Genomic DNA, 26785 nt, shown 5'->3' with positions numbered 1-26785 from the left:
CTTGATTCCTTCTCTTCTATATGTTCATACTGGAGCACTTGGTATTTTGCAAAGACTCCCAGGATATACAGCCTAGAAGAGATGTAGAGAGTTGGTCTCTATATATTCCAAAGCAGATCCCTAATTATTTTGTACATGGAGAAGATGAGGCATAGGAATGAGCAAATATCCCCAAGGCACATGGTTTTCCAGGGATTCAATGGGCCAGCATTTTAGAAGCACCAAGAAAAATTGATTGACAGTAGGTAAAGATGCAGAAAACTTCATAATACAGTGCAGCTGTTGAGAAAGAGAGAGGGGACAGGCTCAGGTTAAAAAATATCCACAGCTTTGTATTTTGTTAGCTGTGATTCCATGTATTTCTGAAATCAAATTCATCTCCAGTGTTATGATTTCCCCTGCAAGGAGGTAAAAGTTGACACAGGTCTCTCTTGCTGCCTCCTGTCCCCTGCATACCAATCCCAGGTGCTGGATGTGGTGGGACTTGAGCATGGCACAGGCACAGGAGACATGACATGGGATCCAAAGCAAAATGAATGCAGAAGGGGAGGTAAACTGAGCTTTTTAGCTGATTTTAATTCCTGACTGATTACTTAACAGACCAACTATTTAGCATGAGCATTGTCTGCTTCTAAGTGTCAGCACATAAAAGTGTGTAGCCATGACTATTAGCAAACAGGGCTGGAAGATAAAAGGAGCTGTGCAGCCTGTGCTGGTCAGAATACTCATTTAGCATGAGACACTGTGCATAATGACATCTGCATTTAAGTCCATTATACCAACACATACGATTTTTCTTTTCCTGGTTAGCAAATGGCCTCATATTTTTCAAATTATCCTCTGAGGTTCTGAATGACGTGGTGAGGGATAATGAGCCAGACCTCAGGATGGATGAGGCAGAAAATGGGTGTTCTTCTTTACCCATTCCTTTGTAAAAATTAAATAAGGGGTAGTCCACTGAGAGGGTCACTGAGCTCTGCTGACAGCTCTGTCCTCCAACCCAACCAGATCAGAGTCAGCCAGCTGGGAAAGATGTGAATAGAAGTCTTTTGGATTGGCTGGCTCCCACCAGACTCAAACTTCACAAGAATGAGGATGGTATCGCTGCCTCAGGAAAGATAGACACCTGAAGTAGACAAGACCTCCATTTGCTGTGGTCATATTTTGAAATACCACTGTGTTAAAGATCACAGTGAAATATTTTTACCATTTAGCAGGTTCTGCTTGGAAGTAAACACATGGGCTTGTGCTTTCAAACGCTATGACAGTCTATCTGCCCAGTCAGCAACTCAACTGCAGAGAGCCTGGTCCCTGCTAGGTGATGGATGGCCAAGTTCAGGCTGACAGGATACGTCTAGGGCTGAGTGTCAGAGGCAATGCTAAATATTTTGGTTTTGACAGTTTCTTTTGGTGTATGGAGATCAGGTGGGCTGCTCATTTTTTCTCTCACTGTGCACACAAGCACCCCACCAGCTCAGGTGCTTGGCATTCCTCTATTCCCACTGCAAGGACAGAGCAGTAGTGTTCAAATACCTTCCCAACACTGCTAAAATTGCCCATCTGCACACACACACACACAGACAACAAGAACAAGAGTTCACAGACAAGACCAGCAGCAGCAGCAGTAAGGGATTCTCCATGTCCTGAAGAACCACTTATCAAACTGCTGAGTCCAGGACCCAGTCAGGCATTTCTCTGAGCCATGAGTCAGAGGTGGGTGGGCCTGTGTGTAATGCAAGGGAGAAATTGTGGTAGTACCAGTTTCCCCTCACCCAAGGATCAGGAGTTTCCAGAAGCACCACTGTGAGGCTGTGCTTGGCTGGTTAGGGTGGGAATTGCCATTCATCACAGCTTGAGGGGGCTTAAGCTGTCTCAGAGAAAGTTGTCATTTAACCAATGCTTAACAGAGAGCAATCTGATCAGTATGAGACATGTCCTCACAGCTAAAAAGCCTTAAACATTTCAGATGCAGCAGCTTCTGAAGTCTTCCAAGACACCTTCTGCAGTGCTCATTATTATTTCCCTGCTGCTGAGAGGGAGCAGCTAAGATAGGCACTTTGTGTTCATTATCCAGCATAATATTCACTGGTCTATTTAATTAATGCTTAGAAAATGTACTTGATGAATTACAAGTTACTGGGGGTGGGGAGGGAGGAGGAATGCAGAAATAGATTAACATTGGCTGATCTTTTAAATTTTCTCCCAAATTATTCCTTTGGTTTTACACTCACCAAGTCTCATGGGGTGTTCCCCCTTCCTGCAGGCAGCTAATTTCTCAGAGGCACAGTTGCTGGGTATCAAGGAACCTCTTGTAGGAGCTGCTGGAGGCAAAACTATTTGCTGAGTGTGTATTGCAAGAGATGCAGGTAGTGGAGCAGAGGTCTTGGCCACATTGTATTGCCTATTTCCCTATTCAACCTATCCATTATATCCCAGGCACATCAGCTTCACATCACAGGAAGGAATGCTGCTCTCTGGGGAGTCCTCAACAGAAATCTGAGAGCTGCCTCTCAAAACTGATGATCTTGAAACATGCCTTCAAAGGCTCCTAAGCTTAGCAGGCAAAACAGACGGGGGGCGGGGGGGAGGGGAGGGGGGGGGGGGTGGGCAGAAAAGGGAGAGGTGTTTTCTAAGCCTGGGCTCAACAGGCCAAGCAGCTAAATGATTTTCTGAAGGTCACAAAAGAAACCTGTGTCTGAGTTGGGAATTCAACCCAGATTTTTGTTTGCTTGGTTCATTGCCTTAGCAGCTGGATGCTCCTGCCTGCCTCCTTAGTCATTGACATTGGTCATTGTAAAGTGTGGGTTCCTTCACTGTGCTTGTAAAAGATGGAAACAGGAGGAGATGGGACAGAAACTAGTCATAAGTGCAAAAAACAAAAAAAAGTGTCTTTCCCTGGCCTTTTTGTTGTTACTGCACCAACTGTGAATGCAGGGTAATCTACCCCAGTTCAGGTTTTCTGAGCTTGTCACATAGAAAATCCCACAAGAGTTCCTCTGCAAATCTGTTTTCTTTTAAGTAGCACCAGTTTCCTGGTGCACACGTTCCACATTTGTCTGGGTGCATGTGTGAGAGCCAGTAGCTTCCCAGCTCACTCTCCACTCTGGATATCACCTGAGAATTGGGTTTTCTTTGTGAGATGAAGTATCATGTGCAGGCTCTGTGCTCCCAGAGACTTAATTTTGTGCAGAAAACGATCTATGTCCATGTGGAAAGCCTCGGAAAAGCTCCCTGCAGCCTTAAGAAATGCAATATTGCCCTCTAGTGATGGTGAGAACCATCGCGTTTGAGCTGCTGAAACAAAAAGCTTTTGGGCTAACATTCACTGGGATTCAAAATGGAAAAAATGTTCGCGTTTACTTCTGACCTTGGAATAAGAAAACCTACCGCCATAACTCGGAGAGCACTGGGAGCAGTGATAAGAAGAGAAGGTTGTTCAAGAACCAGAGAATGTGTCAAATTAGCGTTATTCTCCATTAATTCAGCAGATGGAAAGCCAGCTGCACTCAGAGAGTGGATCTAGTAAGAAGGTTCCTTTTTTAATGCATCAATTTTTGCATTTATAAAGCCAAGTATTTTCTTTATTTGCAAAGAGGCCACTTTAAGGACAGGAGGTGAAACAGTGAAAACCAGAAAAAAATTAAAAGTTTAATCGTTGTGCTTCATCATCACTACATTCAAATGTTTTTGGTGTTTTGTGGGTTTGATTGGTTGCTGGTGTTTTCTTGGGGTTTGTTTTATTCAGGTTTTATTTTTATTTCTCTTCTGAAGGGAGAGAAGGAAGGGTTATACAGACAGGAGCCCCTTAGCAGATGAACAAAATGGTTCTCTCACTCTAATAAGCAAGGAGTTGGTTCTGCCTGTCAGGAAATAAAGTGTTTTGAGGAGCCTTCAGAAGACACTTAAGAGCACTACAAAGCTTTGACCTCTGCCCCTAAGAAGGCTGCACTTAAGGCCCTGGACTCTGCAAATAGTTGGATGTGGACAATCCCTTCTGCACTTGTGTGAAGCCCCAGGAGTGTCTGCAGGTCTGTCTGCTCCCAGACAGCGTGATCAGGGAGTGGGGTTTCTCTGTAACTGGACCCTGCATGTCAACCCAGATTTCTAAGGAATTTGGGTTTTTAAAAGTCCCTGCTGCAGACACCATTTCCCTGGCACCTTCCCTATTCTAATTGCCTCTGACAAGGCACGATAGCACTGGAATTTATGTAAGGAATGTTGCTGTCACTGCGCTGCAATTTGAAGATCGCTACCAAACAGCATTTAACATTTATTTCATTTTCCTTACCTAAAACACTAAGTAAATGCAAAATTCACCTTGTTGTAAACCCTAAGTAAATGCAACATTCACTGAACATAGCCAGGCTTTCTCTGTTTCTACAGGAACACACAACATACCTTTATAGAATGATCAGTCATTAACATTGACAGTATCCAGAGCATTTCTTCTCCCCCCCAAAAAAAAGATCTCAAGGCAGAATTAAGGACAGGAGTCAATTCTCACAAAGCTCTCAAAAGGTTCATTGCCAAAGCATCAGATCTTCAGAACAGGAAGGACATGGAGTACTGAATAAATTCACACATATCATGGGCTTTCAACATAATTGCAAATATTTGGGGCAATAAGCCAATGCAAATGAGTGGGGTTTTCTGACACTGAGGGTTTGAGCTTTCTCCTGAGTTCTGAGAAATCTCGTCAACTCAAAAAAAAATTAGATTATGATCATTCCCTGTCATCCTTAACATTGTTATTCATGGTACTGGTAAACTGTGCAAGGTTAGTAACTACTGTCTTACTGTGAGACCGTAGATCTAATATGTAAAGAACCCTTTATAAAATTTCCTTTATGCAGAGCTGAAGGGGACAGGGAAGGAACCCAGAAGTGCATTTCTGTAGATGAATATTTTACAAGATGCAGGTTAACAGAACAGAATTTTTGCGCTGGGTAAAAGAGTGATGAAGAAATGATGATGGTGAAAATGTGATGGCAAATGAAGGTGAAGCTTACGAGAAAAAAAAAAAAAAAAAACAGAATAAAGGATTATTTTAAATGATTATTTAGAACGTAAGTCAGCCACTTGATGATCCAGTTCCTTTAGTATGGCTGAGGTGGTGATGACTGATCATGTACTGGAGTGTGCACGAGCCTCCTTCACCACCTCAGCCTGGTATAAGAGAAGAAAGTTCATTTTTAGCACATTCATCATGACTCCATTGACCACATTTTTCATTTAATAAGTGCATTTCCGTTTTTTTGCCCATGTTCCCTCATGTCTCACACCTCTTGCTTTCCCTTTCAGGTTCTACATTGAAAGCATCTCCTATCTGAAGGACAATGCCACCATCGAGCTGTTCTTCTTGAACGCCAAGTCCTGCATCTACAAGGTGAGCACTTGGGGAGCTCTGGGAGGCACTGGAGCGGGCTGAGACACCTGGATCTGCATTCCCTGCCCCAAAATTTACACGGGTCACACCTGGACTTCCAAAATCAACCTTCTCTTCTTCCTCCTCCTCCTCCTCCTCCTCCTCCTCCTTCTCCCCCTCCTCCTCATTACCTCACTCCTCTGTCTCCAGCTGCCACCGCACTTGGCAGCAGCTTTCCTGTCAGAGAGTGGTTCTGAGGTAGAACAGCCCTGGAAGTAACTCTTGTGGCCGGCAGGAGGGAATCTGCGCTGCTAAAATTATAAACTGGCTTGTGTTTAGAAGGAAATGTCTGGATTTGGTGTTAAAAGCGCGCTCGGGGCCGAGCGGCTGCCGTGAGGGTTTCCGGCCCGCAGAGGGCGGCAGTGCGGCGCGGGCGCCATGTTCGGGGCCGGGGCAGCGGCGTGTGTGAGGGGGAGAGAGGGAAAGATGGAGTGGCCTCAGTTGGAAGGGAACCAACCGCAAGGATCGTGGAGTTCAGCTCCTGGCTTTGCACACATAAACCCCAAGAATCCCACCATGTTCCTGAGAATGTTGTCCAAAGGCATCTTGAACTCTGTCAGGCTCAGTGCTGTGACCGCTTCCCTAGGGAGCCTGTTTCGGTGCCCAGCCACCCTCTGGGTGAGGAGGCTTTTCCTGATATCCAGCCATGTGTCAGATTCGTGTCATTCCCTCGGCATGTCACTGTTCTCCAGACAAGAGTTCAGTGCCTGTCCCTCCACTTCCCCTCGTGAAGATGTTGCAGATCACCATGAGGTCTCCCCTCAGCCTCCTCTTCAGGCTGAACCAGCCAAGTGACCTCGGATTTGTGGGACAGGAGGAGTTTATGGGATTATATGTGAGTGGGGTAAAGGTGTCTGTGGGTATGCCCAAAGATCACCTTGTAGAGGAACAAGCTATGCACTGAGAAATGTTTTTGTACGAGTAATTGCCTTCCCTGGTCTGCTCCTGGAAGACCAGGCTGCTGTCCCTGGCACTGCCCCTCAGAGCAGCCCCTTGCCAGGTACTCTGTGCCAGAGATAAGGCGTCCTGGCACGTCCTCAGCTTGGAGGGGTGCCCACAGCAGAGCCACGAAGCTGATCCCTCTCATGCCACAAGCCAGCTGTACATGGCAAGGTCTGGAAAATCAACCAGCCCCAGACCACACTGCGGTGGAGACTGGCAGTGTGCAGACTCAGCCAGGTGGGCTGGATGTCTGGGACTGGGAGAGGTTTATCAGCAGCTGGGATTCCCTGGGAGGATCCCTCCTACCTCCCTCTGTGCTGGCAGAGGCCATTCCTGTGACTCACCTCCATCTGCCAGAGAGGAAGTGGTAGGAAAAGACAGATGTAGTCAGGGAGAGATTGTTCTGCCATCCCACAACCCTCAGCATGTTTGTCACCTGCTAAGCCAAGTAGATTACACCAAATCTGGAGCCTCGCTTGACGTTTATATGTCCTAAAATACATGGGCACGAACTTTGTATTTTCTAAAATGCAGGGCAGAAGCCAGAAAATTCCTTTTTTTCAGTGCCCAGGAACTAGGCAGAGCTGCTGAGCTGAGCTGTGCAGTGCTTTGCTCTCCAGCAAGGCTGCAATTAGATGTGCTTAGTCAGCCCTCTCCAGCAACAAGCTCAGTGAGCATCACGTTTTGGTTCCTGGGGAAAGTTCCTTTTTGAAGTACTGCCAGGAAAAGCTTACACTGTTGTTCTTTTTTTGGAGAAAGCTTAATAAGAAGAGGGGAACAAAATAAAGAAAACAAAGTGCCTACAGATCTAAGTGGATCTATTTTAGTCTGACCTCTCCTGAAACCATTACTTTGCACATTCAAGCTGAGCTTCTCTATCCAAAAATAGCCCTGCTGAAGTGCCAATCTCCCTTGCAGATCCTTCCCCATTCTTCCAGCCACAGTAAGCCATGCTGTGCTATTGAAAAGGGCACTGAATTTGAAAGTTGGGTGCAAAGTGTCTTCTAAGGCTCAGGCGAGCACCCAGCCTGGCAGATTCCTCTTAATGTAATGTTGTGGGGGATTTGGTGTCTAAGCACAGCCAGTGCTTGTCATTCCTGCAGCTAGCACATGATGTCGTATGCTGCCAAAGCTTGAGAGCTTCCTTGTTGCACCAAAAGTTTCCTTATTGGACTTCCCATGGATACCTTCAGCCCTGGCTCCCCTGCAGGCCAGAAAGATAAATGTGTATGAAACAGGGAAAAGTCTGAAGTGCAAGCACAGTGTTAGGAGCTAACACTGTCGATTCTCTAGACACACATCCTCAAACATCCCCTTGCTCAGGGTGGGAAAGAATAAAAATGAGGCCTAGTTTGGGGCTGCTGGTCACTGGGTTGCCAGCTGGCCATGTGTTGGGTGCTGTGCTCCTCTGGCTGTGCCCATCGCCCCCACTCACCAACCCTGTTGAGTGGTGAGACATTTGTGAACCCACACACCCAAACCCTTGCACAGGACCAGCAAGCCACTTTTGCCAGAAAGGCCAAGCCACATTTGTACTACCAAAGCAGACAGGGCTTGGCATCAGGCACTGTCCCTTGATCAGACAGGCTGTTTAATGACTCGCACGTTCTGGTGTGGGTTTCGGCCTGTGCCAGCTAGCTCTGCCCCAGGCAGAGATCAAGGCACTGATCAAGGATGCGCACCTGTTCCAAATAGGCAACACAGTGGTGGAAACCCCATCTGGGACTGGGGGAGAGAGGGTGAGTGTTTAGTCATGAGCTCTGCTGCACCCCATGCACCCTTAGGGGCAGAGAATGGGCTCTGGCCCACTTCACCTGCCAGTACAGACTTGCCAGAGCATCGACGCATCATTGCACAGGCTGGTTTGTCTGTGCCATGCCTGATGCTTCCAGACAGGAGGAAGAGCAGGTGCTCTGATTCTACTCTGCATTGCCCTTTACTATGGGATGTGCCTGGTAGCTCCAGCCCAGCCCTGCCTGCAGCTGAATCAACCTCTTGCACCAGCCGCTTCCTTTGGCACAGGCTCATCATCGGTGCAGGTGCCGGCGTGACTCAGGCAGCTCAGCTGAGAGGGGAAAGGCGTGTTTATTGCCCGTAGCAGAGCTGCTCTTCACTCCCCAAGGAGTTGTTATGAAAGAGGTGAACTTATTTTAAAAAGCTGGCACTAGTGTAAGCCGGGGACACCTGGATCTTATCCTGTGTTTTTGTTCCCTTTGTTTATGATTTTGCCAGAGACAAGCCAATGCAGCAGTTGTGGCTTGTAAATGAGGTGTGGCCATGAGTTGGCTGGAGCATGGATCACAGCAGTGATCTATATTTAGATCACTCATTTCTTGCCAGATGAAGTAAAATATTAAAAACAGCAGCTTAAATAAATACAAGAGAAAAACCACTACAGGAATGAGCTGAACAGTGACCCGGTTTACTGGGCCATGTCCATAGGAGACAATGTAGGAGTTCTAGTTGCAGAATAGAGACCTAAACGTTATCTCAGTAAAAGCCCACTAGCTTCCCAAAGGCAGGGACCAGAGAGTCAGAAATAGCATGGTTGGCCTCCAGAGTAATGCTTGTGCCTCCCATCTCAAGCATCTTTGATGCTCGGACTGCATTTTGCACATTCAGTCAGAACAGTGCCTGGCTCAGCAGAGGAATCCTGAGAGGAGCTGTTGGGACTATCAGTGTTCTTCATGTGACCATGGTGTCCAAGTAAAACCCTCCAAGATTGCTTTCATCAGTGGCAGGATCCTATACATGGAGCAAGGAAGATCTATCAAAAGACTTGCTGTTACAGCTCATTCTCAAACCACACCCAGCCTCAGTGCTCTTGGGGGGTTAAAAGGACAAAACCAGGGCTCAAATCCTGCAAGAGTAAATATGGTTCATTTTCCTGTGAGTTTTGCAAGGGCCAGAGGAGTCCAGTGGGGGCTTTGATACCACCTCAGTGTCTCAAATTCTCATTCCTTGCTTCTGTGAGCCAAAGACAAAGCTGTGTTCCCTTGAACCATGGTCACATCTGAGCACAATGAAAATGCTTTTCATTAAATCACACAAGAAACTAAAATGTACCCTGATCCTACCCCTTCTACCTGCCTTCTCCTCACTCCTTCCCCAGGAATCCCTTCATGCCACATCCAGTTATGCTTCATTAACCAGCACATTACACTGAATATTTGGCTTTTTCCATATCTGAGTGGGCAGGTTCTCCTTCCCTTTTGTCTCCAGGAACACAGGGAATACTTTGAAGCCTAGCCAAGGGAGAAAACTGGCACTGCATGCTTCACCATGCAGTAGTCAGGAGTAGATGTATGTCCTTCTTACAGCAGCTCAACTCTCTTTTTCTTTCTTGTTTTCTTCACCTTTCAAGGAACTCATTGAGGTTGACAGTGAAGTGGTGTTTGAACTGGCTGCATACATCTTGCAGGTAAGCATCCGCCTTCTCTCACTTGGTGCTTTCTCATGCTGCATTAAATGTTTTGATTTACCAAATCCACAATGCTGTGTGGAAGTGTAGGAGGTTCCCCCAGTTGCAGGAAAAAGATGTCTTTGCACAGTTTTCATTGTTTGTGTCAAAATGGGTACAGAAGGCTCTCAAACTAGACCTCCCCGCTCAGGGAGCAGGTACTACTGCTCAACAGTTTGCATACAGAAATGGTGTTATGTTTGCACCAGCACAGATATCCAAAACTCTGGGGTATGATGTACAGGCAGAGAAAATCTAAATGATGAGTGCAAATTCCTAGGTGAAATCCATATGCAATGGTTTTTTTTAACTTGCATTTGTTTTCCCAGTTGGGCTTGGTCCTCTGATGAGCTACATAAGCTTCTACATATGCAGCTGTCTGTATTCTCCAACATGGGCAGAATGGTTTAAAGACCTTTCTAAATATTGTCATGTTATATTTCAAAGTTCCACCCTTCAATAAGAGGGAAAAGGGTCAAAGAGCAAATGACCAAGCAGCGTTTGGTAAATGTCTGGTTCCCAGAGGGGAACCTTTTCACGGTAGTGAGGGTGGGTTTTGTGAAAGTTCTCTTTTTAGAAGCATGACTGTGGGAGCAGATCAGATGTAATTGTCAGATGATCCTTGTTTCCCCTCTCTTACAGTCTGTAGTTTTAATTTTGTTCCCATCAGCCATGAAGCTATGAGGAACCATGTGAGCAGACAAACCAGCTTATCAGACTGCACTAATAAATAACAATGCACTGCACTTCTAGAGCACTTGCCACGTTAAAGAAGCAATTAATGTGTAGGGATTTGAACCTTCATTAAAATCATTTTATGTAACAAGAATGGAGCGAGAGAGTCAGGATGGAGGACTCAATTAGCAGCACATTATAGAAATCACATATTGGCTGTTGGGGGAATACACATCAAACAACGAGCTCATTGTGAGGAGCAGCAGTGGGGTTATGAATCTATTGTCTGCTCATCCTAGTGAATAACTTAGTGCTTAGTAATTGTACAGCCAGGCCCAGAGCTGTAACTAACCCTTGTTGCTGGGATTGTTTCTTGCCACAAACACAGGATGTTATGCTTATTCCTGTAGTAGTTTGATGTGTAACTTAATGAAAACAGTCAAAACAAGCCACACCTTTGCTGCCCATAATCAGAAACTACTACAACCCCTGTTTGTGACAGGATCCAAGCAAAACAAAAGGAATCATACTGCATTTTGCTCTACTTCTTGCTGCAGCATTTAGGTCAAAGCACTGAATTATGACGAATATTCCCTACAAAATTGTTTTTTAAATTCAGTATGCTCACAACCATGCAGGCAAGAGGATATCCTTTGGGATTTGTTCTGTGTTAAACTGTAATCGTGACATGCTCAAAGACTCCTTCCTATGAACCAGGGAAGTGCTTGTCTGCCCTTCAGTTCAGTCAGAGGGAAATGGAAAGACAGTAAAGGTCTGTCAGAATTCAAGTGATTTAGTCTGCAGCCCTATTTCAAATTGTTTTATTACCAGAACAAATTAAAGTACCACCAGAGCTCTGAACTTTACCCCAGCCTCAGGACTGAAACACCACTGGATGTGGGCTGTCAGGTTTTGTGGGTAGATGAATGGATGTAAAGACAAAAGACCTGAACACAAAGCCCAGTCCTTTGGCAGTGGAAACTCCCTCACTGCACAAATTACATTCTTGCACTGTGCTTTCTGTGTAGCTGGTGGCAAATGAGGTGCTTTAGTATGAATCATATGAAAGGCATATTGTCTGTGGTAAATGGAAAATGCAGAATGTGTGCTAAATCTATTGCAGAGGGCACTCATCAGATTCTGAGGATTCTCCAGGTGTGCAGTAAGACTGACTACTATCGTGGAACATTATCCAATCCTTTAATGTCAGGCTGTGATGGTAATAAATAGAAGTATCTAGATGTACAAGTAAGGGAGCTAAATACTTCCCCAAACACCCAGCAAGGAATTAAGAAACCTGTGTCTTGCATCCCCTTGAAAGCTGACAGTGAGAAAGCTTTTTGAAAGTCTAGGTACTAGAAAATGGCCAGAATACTTGTAAAAAAGTCAGGGGAGTTGCAGTCTCAGAGGCTGCAAAGCCACTGAGACCTCAGAGATTTTCTAGTAATGTAGCACCCAGAATTTCTTATTTACTGGCATTATTTCCTGGAGGATCTTAGGTATCCAGAGCAGAATGAGGAATCATCTGGCCCTGTATTAGATCTTTTGTTTGTTAATCTGCCCAACTCACTGTATCATGGTGCTTGACATTAGATACTGGTTCCAAAACCTGCATGAGGAATCAATTACAACAGGAAATTGCTGCTAAATGAATTTTGCAAATGGAAAGTCTTGAACAGCCTTTACTTCTCTTTTTTTTTTTTTTCTGTTTTTAATTATGTATTTTTGATTTCTTTTCCTTGTTCTACAGGAGGCAAAGGGAGATTTTTCAAGGTAGGTGAACTTAAAAAGCTTTTGCCATTGTATGATGTGAGAATAAATCTGGTAAAATTCCTGTGTGAGACATGCAACCAGGTTGTAGCTGTGTAGGAACAGGATTGCCTCTGTTAGCAATGCAACTATGTGAGCATGGCTAACATAGACATCAAGTTTCCTGACATAATTTCTTCACCAAACACAACCTTTGCCCAGAGCATGCCTTGCAAACAGCATTGTTTGTGATTTTGTTGTTGACAAATCTCATTATGTGGTCATGAAGTTCAGGAAATAGACTAGTCTTCGGAAGGAAATTGCTACGGAAATGACTCTAAAATCACTGTTATATCACAGATCCTGCCAGAGGCAGCATTAAAATTCCATCACTAATTGATATTTCAGTTTGAATTTGGACAGTTCTCAAAATCACTGATTCAATAATTGGTTTTGTTGAACATCTGCTATCCCTTGAGCCAAATCTTCAGACTTGCTGTAAGAAATTCAATGAGGTCATTGTACTTGGTGTTTCAGAAGACGTTTAATGAAATGCCCAAGAATTTTCCTGTAAGTTGACCATGTTTGTGATTTACCCATTAGTAGCAGCCGAAGGTCAGATGGGTGTTTGGTGTCTCTTATGAGAAATGTGGAAGTTTTTAGTGTGAAGCTCAGGAGATCTGACAATGTTAAAAATTTCATATAGTCTGGAGGACCACAATATCCATTAAAGTTAGTTTATCCATTAAATAAAAGAAATGGGCAGTGGGGTTGAATTGTCAGGTGAGCCTAAAAATTGTCTTACTTTTGTCAGCATTGCAATACACTGAAACATGACTGTATGATAGGAGGCCGTGAAGAACAGGCAGGTTCCACTTTCTGGTGGATTGGAACTTCCAGCCAACTAAAATGGTGACAAATCAGTGAAAAGGAACTGCATTGTAGATGTCTCCTGCCCATCATGGAATCTGAGATGACATAAGGTAGCCCTTGCTAAAAGGAAGTTTAAGCTCTGCCTTGTCATTTCCCAAAACTAATGCATTTGCAAAATCCTGACTTGCATCTGACCGCAGAGACTCAAATCCAGTCTTGCTTAATTTTTCAGTTCTGCCCAAGTTGGAATAACTTGGCTATCAGCACTGTTTATTTAGGGGGTACTGGAGTGCATGTGGCTCTGACTTTTCAGTCTGGTTCTCAGTGCACTGCCAAGCACTTATTCCAGAAGAGTTGTGCCAGCCAAAGTTTTGCCATTTCAACCTGTGATAAACCACTGGTTTTGCTATGAAGAGCAGTATTTGTTTGCCAGAATGTCTTGGTTATGGTGAAAACACACTCAGAAAGTGTAGATTCAGACTATAAAACTCAGAACAGAAAGGAATCAGATAGTTCAGAGTAATAGGACTGAAAGCATTTTATCTTCAAGTACCCATTTCCAGACCAGAAATGGAAACAGCAGGTGGAAAGCATCCTCCTGCTAAAAGCTGTGTGATTTCCCTTGTGAAAGGAATGGTTGAGTTTATTACTGTGTGTTTCTCTAGGCCACAGGGAAACGAGGGATCTTCTCTGAGGGCACAGAAGATACCTCAAGCCAGGGTGTTAACTGCTCCCACCACATCAGTCTGGCTGTCATCACCAGGCCCATTAAAACACCTCTGAGTTCTTTCCCCTGTAGATCAGTGGTTTGAAGTGGAAGGGGGATTCCTTGTGTCCAAGTCAGGCAGAGAAGGGGTGTCATACTGACAATTTTAGGGCACTGCCAGGGATCTTAATTTATAAATGGACTTTGGGGACAAAGCAATCTGCTAGTTTGAAGGCTGTTCTTGGAGGAAGGTATAAGAATGCTTCCCTGATCCTCTATGATCTAGAAGACTTGGCATCTCCCAGGGATGTCTGTCCAGCAGCTCTCATCTAATGTGCACTGACACAGGTTTATGTGCTGGGTAAGATCCAGGTGCTACTGAACATGAGGTTGTTGTGGTCGAGATTTTTGCCTGCTGAGATTTGTGGTTATTGTATCAGCAGTGTAAAATCTGGCAGGCAAACCAAGCCTCAGGCCAGCCAGAGGAACTGCAGGTGAAGGCAAATGTTCTGACTTCTCTTAGGGATCAAGTTAGCTTCAGTGTCTGAAATTAGTTGATGTTGAAATACTGTTTAAAGTAGAAGTGGCTACTCTTTGAGACAGAGGAGCTTTGCAGTTGTGATTGTCTTGATGCTGAGATTTAAAGATTTTATGTTATACATGGCAACATATGTTGTGTGAAGGCTGAACTCTTGAACTCTTTGTTTTTGAAGAAATAATTTAATTCTAAAGGGTTGCATGCTTGGAACGCAGACTGCAGCTTTCCCACACCTGTCCTGTCTACTGCCACCATCAGATTTATAGCCTGTGAGAGTACAAGTTTCTCTCTGGCCCTGATCCAGGAAAGTGCATAAGCACTGGCTTACTGGTAGTGATGGGAGAATTGCTGTTCCCCATGGGAGCCTTCCTGTGAGTCACTGCTGATCACCTCAGGTGCTGGGATAGTCAAAGCCAAACTGTCACAGCTCCAGCTGCGTGTTGGCACCTGCCCGTGGTGGCCGGAGTGGGATTACCTCCAAACCCCACTGCAGCCACGTGGAGCATCTGCAGCTGGTTCAGGACTCTTGAATGCAGTTGCAAGTCTGCTCTTTGGGCCTCATGGGAACTCAAAAAGCAGAATCAGTCTTACAAACTCTTAACAGTCAGCTTTCTACCTCTGTGAACTGATACATCCTCAGTGACAGCAACTTCCACTGCTGCTTTTGAGGAAATCATCCCATACTTCAGAATAATCACTGTGCTCAGAATACTTCTTCTTCCTTTTCCAAAAAGCAGCTCGTGTCATTTCAAACACGATCCTTTGGTAGAACATTACCATGCATGAGTCTGTTATCACTGCTTCTTGTCACCTTGGGCATCACAGTGATTCCCAGGTTTTGCTAAGCCTGGGGAACACAGTCCAAGTCACCCTCACCTGTCTTGAAGTAAAATGCCACTAAGCCCTGACAGATGAGTTTAGCCGCTATAGTGAGGAATTCTTTTAAGTCCTTTTCTATTTCTAATGTGTGTTTCATTTCAAAAACATGCTCATCAGAAACCCTGAGTTCCTGATCCTGTTTAGATCAACTAAGTATTTCTAAATGTTTGCTGTAAGTGGCCTCTATCTCTTAGTTGATAAACATTTAGGCAGAATGAGGTTTAAAATAAAAAACTTTTCTTCTTAAGAAGTTCCTAGTCCTCTGCACTAAAGAAGAGCATTTTCACATTACTGAAAGAGAATGCCCAAATGCTTCAGCTGACAAGACTTAAATATGTTTTCATCTGGAACATACCATTGAATTTTGCACAATCAGGTTTCCTTGTTCAGCTGGTTTTCAGGTGGAACCGGACACTTAAGATTGGATCTGTGCTTTTCAATATTAGCTGCAAACATTTTGACTTCAAAGGCACAGAATTGCATGTATAAAGGTCCTAAACTAGTACCCTGCAGACAGATCTAAAGGTTATTAGCTCAGACTAATCTTGTTTCTAGTTGGGAGCTGAGTCACACTTGGTTGGCAGAGCATAGGCAGGACAAATTTCAGTTTCTTAGATGGACACAGATCCTACAGGTGTGACTCTCTTTAGGTCTACATAAAGGAATTACCAAGGCTGCCCTGGCTAATTTGTGGGGGAATACAGCATATTGTTAAAATAATTGGGAGTTTCTTTTTTCCCCTAATTTCATCCTGCCAGATTGAGAGTCCAGTCCCAAAATCTCTGGGAAACTCACACCAGCTTTGTTTTTAAATTTTCATAATCCAGTTCTTCAGCCTTAAAGTGCTTGTATGTCAAAGCAGCAGGAAATGGCATATACAGATCATTTGTCCCTCTGTTTGGGGATGGGAAGGAAAAACCTCTGAGTAAAACAAAATCCTGAACCACTGCAGCTACTTCCTCATTGCTAGATTTCTTCCAGTTAAAAAGTATGAGACATTTCAATTGAACTCCAAGTGTCTCCCAGCAATATATGAAAGAATAACAAGGGTGGAAAGCTAACAGCCAGTTTCCTGCTAGGCAGAATTTCACAATAATTTCAACGTTTGGGCAGATGGTAATCTAACATACTTTCTGGCTTACTTTTCTTTTTGTGTAACCAAGTGACATTTAACCAATTAGAGTGTATTGAAGGGTTAGGAAACTTGGGCTGCAATCTTGCAGCCTAATGGTAAAGATCCTAAAGACTGTATTTTGAAAAGTACCATCTAATCTGAGAATCTCAGAGTATGCATTTCCTCCTGCATTCTACAGAATTAATTACCATGCTGAGAAGAGTTGGTAACTTTAACCTGCAGTTTTGTTTTGTTCCTGATCATTGTTATTACACATGCTGGAAAATGGATGGATTTCCTGAGACAACTGCATATGTAATCTTGCTCAAAATTATTTTAGACAGTATGCAAAAACTTGTTTTTCACAAAATGTTTATGAAGTTCTAGGCAGGCCTTTTGCCCCCATGTGTAGATAAAGATACTAAGAGGTAGTGACTAATTTACTTGGACAAAACTCATTAAACAGGCAGTACCAGAACAAATCCAAGAAAAAGGAGTTCTGTTTTCTAGGTCCATTGTTAGTCAACCTTACTAAAGCTTTCTAAGCAGCTTTCAGGAACCCATGCAGATGGCTTTTCCAGTTCAGTTTTCATATTGTTATTCAGTCCTTTAAATATTACCATTTCCACCGTAGGAAAAAAAAGAAATAAATTGGTCTAGGGAACACAGAGAAACTGTTTTTGGAGCCTTTCCCCTGCATATTAATAAATCTGTGTCCTAAACACCCTTCTGTATATATCAGCCCTGGAGGCTGGACACTTCCGAATATAAAATAAATGCAGCACAAGTGACCGGATTAAACAAACACTTTCTAAATACAGTAATAAAACAAACACACTGAGATATTTTACTAGAAAAAGCATGAAAGGCAGTAAGTAAAAAACCACTTGTGATCCTGCTGGAAGCATTTTAAAAATTGAGGGGTTCAGTGTTTTAAAAGGAGCTGAAAGTTGACCCCATGACCACTAGTTCAAATGCAACCTGAGTCATTATTTTTTTTCCTTTTATTGATTTAACATCTTTTTGGGAGTCTAAATGAATTTGTCTTGAGATGAGTCTTGCCAGAAGGTTTAGTGAATGCATGGACCACAAAATGAAATACCTTTTTGGTCCTGGAAGTGATTACCTGACTTTTGAGGTGCTTTGAGGCTGAGGCACTATCCTTACAATATTTTCTAGGTGCTGAGCAGAAATGTTAATCCTGCCCAACATCACTAAGAATGTCTTTCTCTCTGATTCTTAAAAGACCTTGTCAGAGCACAGGCAAACTTTGTGCCTCACTGACAGAAAAAACAGAGCTGACTGATGTTAGCCCTTTCTTTTATAGGAGCCATTACTGACTCAGAGTTTTTCCCAGACTCTCAGGGATCATTAGTCACCACTAATCTTGCCCTATTTGATAGATTTCTGGGCTCAGAAAGTCCCCGTTTGGAACTCACTCTGTGCTTTCCCAGAAAAGTTTTGGAAATCTCTCAACTTCCTTCTCTGAGCAGCCAGCTTCAAAAAATCTTCATTTGAGGGCAGTTACTTCTGCTTGCACTCTGATTGTCCCAAGTTCTATTATTTTTTCCCAGTTTCTTTCAAAATGTCAAAAACCTCAGTAAGAGCTGAGTATGCACACGCTGTGGAGGAGACAGCTCTTGGCAATAAACTGTAAAAAGCAGCAACTTATTTTCTAGGCTGTCAGTCACAGAACAGAGCTTCCAGATCAGCAGATAACACTGTGCAGAGCAACTTCATGTTCAGACTTGTGTAGATATTTACCTGCCATGGAAGAATAAATCTGAATAGGTTTTGAGCATGTGCACTTAGAAGAGTTCTCTGATGGCCAAGTGACCATGGGATTTGGGCAGGAGTGGGTGTTCAAACACTGTTTGTCAAGAGCCTTTTGGCTTGGCATAGGAGGTGTTACAAAGTGGTTTTCCATTTGCTTAGCATGGCAGCAGTTGCCTCAGTTCTTGTGTGCTATTCAGCACATCTTTTCACTCTGCAAAATTTGAGCGTCATTGAGACTTGGCCATCTCTCACAGATTTGTCCTGACTAGAAGTTTGGTCCTGTTTTGAAACTACTTAATTGATTGTCAAGGAACTACCATAATAATAAATAACAAATGTCTGTAGACATGCCCAAAATGCCTGCTCCAGGATTTATGTCAGTGGTTTACCCTATGGCCCAACCTAGCAATTAACCTGCAGACTCCAATTAAGACAAACCCACCTAGGTCTCAGGCAGAGCCTGCTCCTGGGATGTGTAAGTGGAGAAATGCTGTGGGAAGATTTTTACAACTGAAGCAGTGTCACTTCTCTACAAGCAAACATACAGACTGTCCCAGAGACAAGGATGAAACCCAGGGTGATCTGGGATGTCCAAGAGCTCCTCAAGTCTTTAGCAGATGTCAGGATCTCTGGTCTGCAGCCAGAGAGGTCAAGACTACCTGTCTGCCTGTCTACCAGCCTCGTGGGAGATGCCAGTGGGCTGGGGAATCTGGAGCTCTGGAAGAGATATCTCTCTGCAGCTCCAGGACAGCCACACATTTGGGTAGGATAAAGGAAAGGGTATAAGAAAGCAGAAAAAGTTTCTGGAACGAAGTAAGCCAATAAACATGAATTCTTTGGCACTCCTCCGTGTCCTGTCTGGCCCTCTTGGCTGTGTATTTCTACAATTTTAAAAATTAATAGCAGCACTGCCTTCCTTCCCAAGCCTTTGAGGCTTTTTTTTTCAATGTGCGCACAATTCCATGTATGTTTAAAAGTGGGAAGGGAGGCATCTGGGGTTTGTAGGAGAAAATCCCACGGTTTCATCTGTGAGAATCTGCTCCCATTTGATGAGCTCTCCCTGCTCTCTGCTGCACAGTGATGCTGCTCCAGCTGGCCATTGTGGCCACTGGAGATTGCAGGGAGAAGAATGTTAGTGAAGGAGGTTGTGTAGGAAGGTTTTGTGTAGCAGGATCCAAATTCAAAGTGAAGTCTTATCAGTGAAGGTGTTATGCAAAGGGCAGATCACTGGGCAAGAGTTAAGAGCAACCTGTGATGCTAAGAAAGCAAATTATTACTTTTTGCAGCAGTTTATAAGGCATTAAATAAAGATGTATAATTGCAGCTGAAAGCATCACTTTCACTCCCCCTTGGTTTTTTTCCCTATATGAACATGTCCGTGACACCCTGCTCAGTGACATGTGACATGGTGGCTTTTGTGTCCAGTCACTGGTAGGAAGTGCTTCAACATAACCATCTGGGAGAGCTTCTCTCTAATTTTGATAATAGAGGGAAAAGTTAACTGGGCTGCCATAAAACAAATAAAAAGAGGAGAAAAAGGAAACCCCAGTGCCTTTTGTTAAGAAGGAACAGATGTAGAGCCATAGCAGCCTGCCAGCTAGGTCAAGTCATATCAAATATTGTGGTTGTTTTCTTGTAGCCTGATCCTCCTTTTGAACTCTCTTTCAGCAATGAAGTTGTAAGGAATGAATTAAAGAAGCTGCCAGCCCTTCCAACACCAGCGCTGAAGGAGCATCCTTCCCTCGCTTACTGGTAATGTATCACTCTCCACAGTCCTTGTGCAGGACCTGGCTCTGGCAGTGTGATCTGAGAGGGGAACTGGGGTGCAGAGGTTCCTGCCCTCTGCCTCTGGGTCTGTCACTGACTCATTGCATGACTTAACACAAGTAGAGCTACCGTCCTGGGCCTCAGTTTCCCCATCTCCCAAATGCCTGGCCAAAACTCCACTCTAAGTGTGCAAATGTCCCGATGAAATCAAGAGGCCTAATGTGCCATTCACTTTCACAGCACTTTGCATTTGTGAAAGATTTTAACCAGTTGGAAATGTCAGTGTTTTGTACTGCCTTGTTTTGAGTGATTCAGTTTCATCTTGTAAATCCTCTCTGTATGGCATAGCTGAACTCATTTCCTTTTATATGAACTCAGTGTTTGGAGGTGTTTGCTCTGTCTTTATTGCACTGAAAAACAAGCTCTAGGTAGGAACAGGATCACATTTAGATTTTGCATGCCACACACATAGATTCTTCGTGCCACCCTGCATATCCCTTTTATCTGTGCAAATAGGAAAGAATTTTGGGAAAGACTGTTCATTAAAGGGGAGATACTTTCACTCCATTTTCTGCTTGTTGCTCTTTCATGTTTGCCTTTAAAGCATTAGGCTGTAAGCCTGGGGGTTGGATTGAGCTTCTTTATCTGGTACTCTTTTCATTTCTGCATTTTGGTAATCTGAGGATGGCAGGGGGAAACAAATCAGTTTGTAGGCTATGATGTCAGTCCTTCTCTTTGCCAAAAAGGTCATCCTCTTCTCCTAGCATGGCTAAAACAGTGGAATTAACTGTACCTAGTGTCAAGTCATAGGCAAGCTCATTGTGAGGTCTCCTAATCCTTTTCTGAGAATATAAGGAGAGATTCAGAGTCCCCAGTTGAAATTAGGATCACTGGCACAATAACTGTGGATCATCACAATCTCCTGATATTTCTCTCTAAGAACCAAATCAAATCTTCATGAAAAATGATAAATGTAGGCTGCTATCTCATTGAAGAAGAATGGTCTTCCTCTTAGGAACATCTCTTTTTCCAAAATCTATTCCATACACTCAAAAGCAGTACATTTCCATGTGGCCTGGCTGACTGACAGACTGGGAGCTCAAGATGAAAGCCATCTCAAGAGGAGGAGTGGGAGCAAGTAGGCACTGACAGGGAAGGCAAATCTGACCCTTCAGCAAGAACATGGCCTAAGGTCTTAATGAAGTGCCACACAGTGAGAAGAGCCATGTAAAATCCTCGTGTTCAGAATATGAGTATTTGCATTTATACACAAGGTACAGCACTTGCAGCTGTACTTAATTTTGTGGGGGGTCTCATGTGACTGAGAACAGGTCACAGGTTGTGAAGGTGGCGTTGCCAATGGAGTAATAAAATCAGAGACTACAGTCCTGTGACTCCCTTGTGATTTCATGTCAGTAAGCAGCTCTAAAAGATCTCTTTAACACTAGTAGTTCATTACTTTTTAATGATGGCTTTTCTCTAAACACCCTCTGAAACACTTAATGCTCTCAGGAAGCATCTGTTGGTGAATCAGACAAAAAGCCTCAAAATTACAAATCAAACTTCAGTGATCTAAGGGAGCAGATTTTTAAAACTGTGTTCTCTGACACTTCACATCACATGCAGATCATGTACCAGGTGCAGATTTCATCCAAACCTTTTCTGTGAGCAATCGGTTCTATTCTGTAGTTCTTCAGCATGAGTGCAAGCAGTCACAAGTGAATATCCAATCCTGGAAAGAAACTTTTAAAACATTAAAGATGGGATGGGTAATCGCTCTAATTAGTTTAAAACAGACAAGCAAAATAACTTGGTACTATATTTTTATCAGCTGAAGTGAATTAAGAGATAACAAAATAGATAATCAAGTAAATACTGTGATACCTTTGGCAAGATGCTGTAAAAGATCTTCATAAAATAATACATTTCCATCACACACTATTAAAAAGCATCAATTGTTGCACCTACCAAATGTAGCAACACCTGTGGGATGAGTCCTGGATTCTTAGATCAGCACAGTTTGTGCCTCTGATTCCACCTTCATGGAATCTCGTGGTTCCATACCTTTGTGTAGGCCTTTCCCTTCACTGTAATCTCTTGCAGCTTTCTCCAGGTTCAGAATAATCAGTTGCACATCTTATTTTCAAGCATCTTTTGGCATCTCTGATTACTGGTGAAGAAAGAACGGGCTTTTGGGTGGGTTTGTTTCTATTTCTTTTTCTTTTAAATGAAAGCTGAGCTTCTGGTCCTCCCACACAGCCCAGGAGTTGAGGCTCTGAGTTTTGATTTCTCTTGGCCATGCATGGAAACAGACACAAAACCAGTCACAGAGACTGGAGAGAACCTTAAGAAATGTGTTAACTTGCAGTGCTCCTTACCAGACACTTGTCATTGCATTTTATCTCATTTCAGATCCTTCCTAACAAGCCATCCCAGTACTCAGTTGTCAGTAATAAGGCTGATATGAGGTGCAACAACACAAAAGTGAATTCTAGATTGGGATTTTCAACAGACCAGACTTCTCCCAGGTTCCCACTGACTTTCAATGTGAGCTTGTTTTTAGCATCCCAAAGGATCAGTGTTGCCAGAATACCCACCTCTGAAAATGTCAGCTGAAAATCACTATTTAGTGATTTTCTCTGCTTCAACACAGACCTGAGGCCCTGGTCCAGATCTTGGTCCCTTGGCCTAAAAGGTGCTGGTGGCTTCAGAGGGACAGCATACAACTGCAAATAAAGACATTATTTGTTCAATAATGTAATCCAAATGGAAAAGTCAGGTTAGAAACAGAATAACACTAAGGAACAGCAATGAATGGACAGCTATTTAAAACAGCTCAGTGTACTGGGAAGAAAGGGAGGAAACAACTAACTTTGAAAATCTGGATCTGATGATGAGAAACTCAAGGCCTGCATTTGCTTGCAAGTTGTCTGCTGTCCAGTTCTATAAGCTGCTGGGACAGGAGGGATTTCTTGTTACTTCTAAAGATCTTTATCAGAGTTGTCTGCTGCAGAATATCATCCATGTATTAATTTCTGCAGCTTTGGGGGGAATGTTTTATGAGCTGGCAAACAGACAGCAGTGCTTCGGCAGCCTCCGTGTCTCTGTCTCCACATTAGTTAAGCATCCTCTGCCAGCCCTGCACTGTGAATGAGTTTCTGTGTCACCAACACAGCAACAAGGCAGAGCAGGGGGGAGAGGAGACGTCAGCTGGTGGTCCCAGCAGTGTCCCAGCACTCTCCCAGCTGTCAATAGCAGCATGGCAGCTGCCTGGAGATGAACAGCTGAAATGATAGGGGAGCATGTTTATAGGCACTGCTAATGCTCCTTCTGACCCGTGAATGATTTTGCTTGTTTTCCCTGGCGTGTGTTGGGCTTAACCCTCCAGCCCAGAGCTGAAGGCAGAAAGCAACCTCTGTGCTGCATGATCCTTCTTGCACAGGGCAGTGGAAGGAAAAGGAAGTTCAGAGAATTGTTAGAGGAGGGACTGTCACACAGATTGTTGTAACTGTGAATGTTTTTCCAGTGTGGACATTGCTATCTGAGCTAGGTGCCCTCAGCTCCCTTTGCTGTCAGCAGAGAGAAGTAGCAGTAACCTCCTCCCAAGAAATCTGTCAAAATTGGTTTGGATGAATTGTACTCTGGAGTACACGTTTCTTTCCCCAGTTACAAGGCCAGTGCTGCAGGAAGGTGAAAGGCCACAGATGCCACTCTTAAATATGGCTTGATTGATATTTGAGGCTTTATATTTTTTGTTCAAAGGAAAGAAGAAACAAAGGTGATACTTGCCTGGCACTTAACATCTGTAGACCACAAAACATTTTACTAAGAAAAATCATCAGTACCCTAACAGAACAATGGGGGTATAGCATTGCCTGCATTTGCTTAGAAGAACTGGGTAGAGCCTGGAATATCCCAAATTTCTAGCGTGGGTTGAAAACACAACCCTTTGTCCTGCTGTTCAGGAAGCGTCCCTGACATCTGATCTGCCCTTTTGAAGGAAATGGGGCATCAATTGGCTTCCCTACCCAAGGAGTATGGTCTAGGAACATACCAATTTTTTTATAATAAGAATTTGTAAGAAAGGAGAGCACATCCAGAATTGCATTAAATAATCAGCATGTCCAGGTACATTTACTCTTTCCATGAATGGCAGTAGTATGAGAGCTTGATCTGTGCAATAAACTGCACAGAGTGGAAAATAAAGCTAGGAGTGTTTTCCACTGGAGAAACTCCATTATTTTCTGAGAAGTCACTCCTGGTTTGTTCCTGTCTGAGACAGAGGAATTGCATCCACATGTAATCCTGGTTTTAAGAGGTAATTTCAAAGGGCTGTAAGCCCTCTCTGTCTATCTTTTTTATTAAGAATGATGTTTTTTGGAGATCTTCCAATACTGAACACTCATGTAATTCAGTTATTGCTCCAAAAGTAATCCTGTTTATGATAATCATGGCAGGAGACCCAGGCTCTGCCTTCATGTGCACACCCATAACATCTGTGGTACTTGCTTGGATCAGTGTGCTGAATATGTTTCATAGCTGTAGAATTTAGACATCATTTTCTAAGCATTAAAATGATTCTGAGGGGTTTGATGGGAGAGCTGGACCATTCATTTTTCCATGTAATGTGTCACTGGCTCAGTCAGCATCCTGCTGTGGCCTGCTGATGGGACAGCTCTGAAAAGGGCTCTTTTATTTTTATAGGGTGAATGGGGAAAGCCACTTGGTGAGTGAGTAAGGAAAGCAGTTAAATAACCTCTCAGATAAACAACAGGCTTGTGAGGGAAAAGCTGGCCCTGCTGACAATCTGACACTGTCTCTAAATTGCACTTTGCTGCCTTCACTGATGTTTCTGGTTCTCCTTTCCCTCTTCATTATTAGGGCTGCACAATCCTCAGCTCCCCTGTGCCGCTTCTTTCTAAAAGCTGTTGTGGCTCTGGAGATTCTGGTTCTCTCTCTAAAAGAGGTTCTGTCCTCTCTGGCCTAGGGGTGCAAATGGGGAAGGCAGCAATGAGAAGAAGATGCAGTCCTGTTAAGCTGGGCTGGTGAAATGCTTTGCAATCCTCCACAAAAGCCCCCATGGGCATCTCTGAGCAGCCGTGGTGAGGTCATCTACCATCATCCCACCCTGCTGTGCTCCTTCACACTGCCTAGCAATACAGCTGGCTTCAGTTCTGCCTGGGGAAGGATTATCACATGGTGGGCAACTGAAAGGCCCCATTAGGGGGTCCTGCTGGATCCAGGAAATGCAGGGAAGGAGGAATGCCAGTTCACATTGCCCTAAACCACATGCAGCGTGGTGGCATGGGATACACACAGGCATGGATGGAAGCTCATGCAGGGCCAGGTGGGGAGGGCACTAAGGTGGCATGAAGGTAGTTTAGGTTTCCCTTCTCTTGGCCTGGCAAGTTCTGTACAGAATCTCCCGGGGACTCAACAGATTCCCTGTCCTTGGGAATAAAAAATAAAATACAAAATAAAGAGCAAGTAATTGGTTTTAAACCTGAGGACTTCAGTGTTCTGTCATGCTAGTGTAGCAGAGCAGGTCCTGTGTGCATTACATTGGATCCTTGGCTTATACTTTGCCATGCTGTGATCTTGCTGGCACAGCTGATTGTATGCATCAAATAGCTTTGCTGCCCATTCACCGGAGAAAAATGAGTGAAATTCTTTAAAGTGAACTTACATGTGTCTCTCTGTCATTTGGGTCATGCTGATCTCTCTTGGATGTCCATCTCTAGTGCTTATTGGCACACACTCAGAATTGTCTGACACAGAAGCCCACTGGTGTGGGACAGCCTCGATGGTTCACCTTGGAACACACGATGACATGGTTCATGTCTTCCTAAAACATAAAATGATCTTAGTCTCCAACAAGCTGTTGGAAATGGGCCCCAGCTCATGCCAGCTTCCAGTGCTTTGCCAGGAGTTGCCTGGGGGAACTCAAGTTAGTATAACTCTAAAGTAAGCAAAGGCACATGAATACTTTAGAAGTAAAGAAACTCAAGTTTGAGTGCCCTGGAAATATCCCTTGTCACTGCTGTTAATGTTGCCTCTGTGTACACTGGGAGAGGCTACACAGCTCCCTGGGAGAGAGATTGCTCCAGAGTACTTCCAATGGTGCACCTGCAGTTATGCAGTTGCAGTGAGGAGCAATCTGTCAGTCTTAGGGCTATGACTGGCCACCAATTTCTGACAGTTCTGCCCATCTTTCAGGGGACATGATGGGCTTGAAAAGAAATTACAGCAGCTAGGACAAAGCACACCTTGAGCAGCTCCAACACAAATCTGTTTGCCCTCAGTGCAGTATTGTGGCTATCATTTGTAGGTAAGGAAAGGAATGCAGAAAGGGAAAAGTCTGTACAACTAGGTACCATGTTTGTGAGGAAAAAGGGTTCTTCCAGAGACCCAGCTCTTAGAAAACCATTTTTATTCTCAGTCTGTGACTCCCCCTTTGTTTACCCTGCTCTGCACCAAATCCCCTCATCTAATGGTTTTGCTTGGCATTTTTTGATTCCATCAGTCAGTAGCTGTGTTAACATATGTATCTCTCCAGCTTTTGACAAGATTTTTAGTCATGATAATGCCGTTATATAAAAGACCCAATTTTTTTCCTTTCCAGTGAGGATCGAGTCATTGAACATTACAAGAAACTAAATGGTCAGACGAGAGGTCAAGCAATTGTGAAGTAAGTGAAACAAGAATGATTTCTTTGTGACCTTTGTTTTATTATGAAGCATTTCTACAGAACTGTAAATACAATATGTAACTATGCTTCCCATCTCATGCAATGCTTCATTTTTAAGTATTTCTTGGCATAATTATTTACTTATCAAAGTTTTTTTTTCAGATCACCCTCCCAGCTTCTCAGATGTGTTATT

At 43.7% G+C, this 26785-nt stretch overlaps 1 protein-coding gene across 3 annotated transcripts in view; it reads left to right on the top strand.

The window, feature by feature from the left end:
* The window catches only part of FRMD4A (FERM domain containing 4A), a 212232-nt gene that overhangs the window by 128127 nt on the left and 57320 nt on the right, over positions 1-26785 (top strand). For all 3 annotated transcript variants that reach the window (XM_084206682.1, XM_084206684.1, XM_084206683.1), the window contains exons 5-9: positions 5302-5386; positions 9732-9788; positions 12253-12275; positions 19806-19889; positions 26527-26592. In XM_084206682.1, the coding sequence (XP_084062808.1) occupies positions 5302-5386; positions 9732-9788; positions 12253-12275; positions 19806-19889; positions 26527-26592 (315 nt within the window). The remainder of the gene's footprint in view (positions 1-5301; positions 5387-9731; positions 9789-12252; positions 12276-19805; positions 19890-26526; positions 26593-26785) is intronic.

The sequence above is a fragment of the Fringilla coelebs genome, assembly GCF_963513975.1.
Source record: "Fringilla coelebs genome assembly, chromosome: 5".
NCBI classification, from domain to species: domain Eukaryota; kingdom Metazoa; phylum Chordata; class Aves; order Passeriformes; family Fringillidae; genus Fringilla; species Fringilla coelebs.
The sequence above is the reverse complement of the archived record's forward strand: the minus strand, read 5'-3'. Positions and strand labels throughout refer to the sequence as shown.